At 46.5% G+C, this 2,039-nt stretch overlaps 1 protein-coding gene across 1 annotated transcript; it reads left to right on the top strand.

The window, feature by feature from the left end:
- The first annotated feature begins 401 nt into the window (after positions 1-401).
- LOC120678701 (bile salt-activated lipase-like) lies at positions 402-848 on the top strand. The gene has a single exon (XM_039960001.1). The coding sequence runs from the start codon at positions 402-404 to the stop codon at positions 846-848; it is 447 nt and encodes a 148-aa protein (XP_039815935.1).
- The last annotated feature ends 1,191 nt before the right edge of the window (positions 849-2,039 follow it).

Here is a 2,039-nt window from a genome sequence, read left to right as displayed (position 1 = left end):
CCTCTTTGTATATATTGCAACAACCATACCGTGCCAAGATTGCTGATGTCTTTGAGGCTGGGAGAGGAGATGCAAAGTATATATGCACGGCAGACGGGAAAGAACTATCCCTAGCTGGAAGGAACTCGCGTCGTGGTCGTCTATCCTATACGTGTAGCTTGACCACATCATCAGAAGGCAACAGAGCGGTGATGGTGTCTTCATCTCCCTTAGCGCGTGGCTTGTAGCATCCAACACATGGTGCCCCATGTGTCAGCCTGCATGCACGCCTCGCCTTTACTCGCTGACGATCATATACTCCATATTGTCCCAGGACAACCATGCCCCATATCAACATCTCTCTCCTATCGATTCTGCCGTGTCCTTTCAGTCAGGAACATAAGGGGGGCAGATCCATAGCGATGGCGCTCGTCTTACGCCACGCCTTGCTCTTGGCAAGCGCAGCCGCGGCAGCAGCCATGGACAACGCAACAGGTGACGGCAGCAGCAACACAACCACGTCCCCCGTCCTGTGCACCGGCGCCGAGTGCGAGCCGCCGGGGAAGCCACTATCGATCTACGGCTACCCGCCTCCGGCGCCGTCGTCGCTGCCATCCGCACCGCCGATGCCACCTTCGGCCCCTGGGTCACAGACGCCGTGCCCGCCCGTGGCCGTGTCGATTGTCTGCTGCGGCGGCGCAGGGGGTCAGTACATGCCACAGCAACAAAACTACTATGGGCCTCCTACCGGTGGCTATGTGCCCTACTACAACGCCTCTACTTCGCCTCCTGTGCTTGTTGCTCCTATTACTCTCGTTGGCTACTACGCGATGGTTGCTTTCATCTTCTTGCTGTGGCTTGTGGTGTAGTTTCCGGCATCTGACGATAGCTTCTATCTTGGGTTGATAGACATATAGTAGAAATTCAAGGGGATACTACGTATACTTGGAGTGAATCACTATATAGACTACGGAGAAGTATACCTAAGTGTATCTGTGCTCAAGGGTAACTACCGTGCCGTGTGTCGTTGTACGTTCTTGTTTGACCATGTTTATAAAGAAACCAGGTTCGTTTTTTACAATCTCTAGGTTCTTATATGCGAGCCCTTGCTGATGATGTGAAATTTTAATTCCCCAGTTCTTATCTGAACGGAGGATATCAAATTATTCCCAAAAAAATAACGAAAACGATAGCATATACAATATTCCCTAATCAGGTGGATAAATTGAAACCTCAAATCAAATAACGGGCTAGTTTTTTCGGTCTAGAAAAAAATCTATATCCATGCTATAATAAAAATCAAAAGAATTGAAACTATTTTTTACCAACATTAGGCTCATCATACCTCTCTCGACAGTCCCACTTGCCAGCGCAAATTGTATGACAGAGGTATAGAGACCCACCATTTTGACATTTCTAAAATATTTTTACCAAAATTCTAATACTTTTTATACCAAACACTTTTGTTTACCTATCTTTATACCCACTTATTACTTTCCATTTTTTGTAAACTAGGCGATCATGATTTTTAGTAAGACTTAAAACCCCTTCTAATAGCATTAGCATCTAGCCTAGCGTGATTGCTTCAGGAATTTCTTTCCTAATATAGCTTCTTCATTTTAGGGCAATTTGCATAGCACATTCTCTTTCCAATTCCATCTTTTTCTTTCCTTGCGTGAATTATTATTTCTTCAAACCTTTCCTTTTGATTGTTCGACTGCATGAGGGAATCAGATCCTTGATATGTGTGATTGCTTCTAACGTTTCCTTCTCCCCTAATATTGCTTGATGTCGGATTGCTAATCCGGCTAGTCCACTAGGGGGTACCCGGCGATAGAGTTTCAGGACGGGGATCTCAGGATCAAGAGCTCGATGGTAACACGAAGATGCAGGGATTTAGATAGGTTCGGGCCGCAATGAGCGTCACACCCTATGTCCTGTGTTCGGTATGGTATAAGGGTTTCGGATGATGTAATGATGAGTTGGGGTTTGTTGAATGACGTCCTATGGGTCTACCACGCCTCCTTTATATAGGCCAGGCGTCGTGGGGTACAAGTAAA

Source organism: Panicum virgatum, chromosome 6N, assembly GCF_016808335.1.
Source record: "Panicum virgatum strain AP13 chromosome 6N, P.virgatum_v5, whole genome shotgun sequence".
Lineage (NCBI taxonomy): Eukaryota > Viridiplantae > Streptophyta > Magnoliopsida > Poales > Poaceae > Panicum > Panicum virgatum.
The sequence above is the reverse complement of the archived record's forward strand: the minus strand, read 5'-3'. Positions and strand labels throughout refer to the sequence as shown.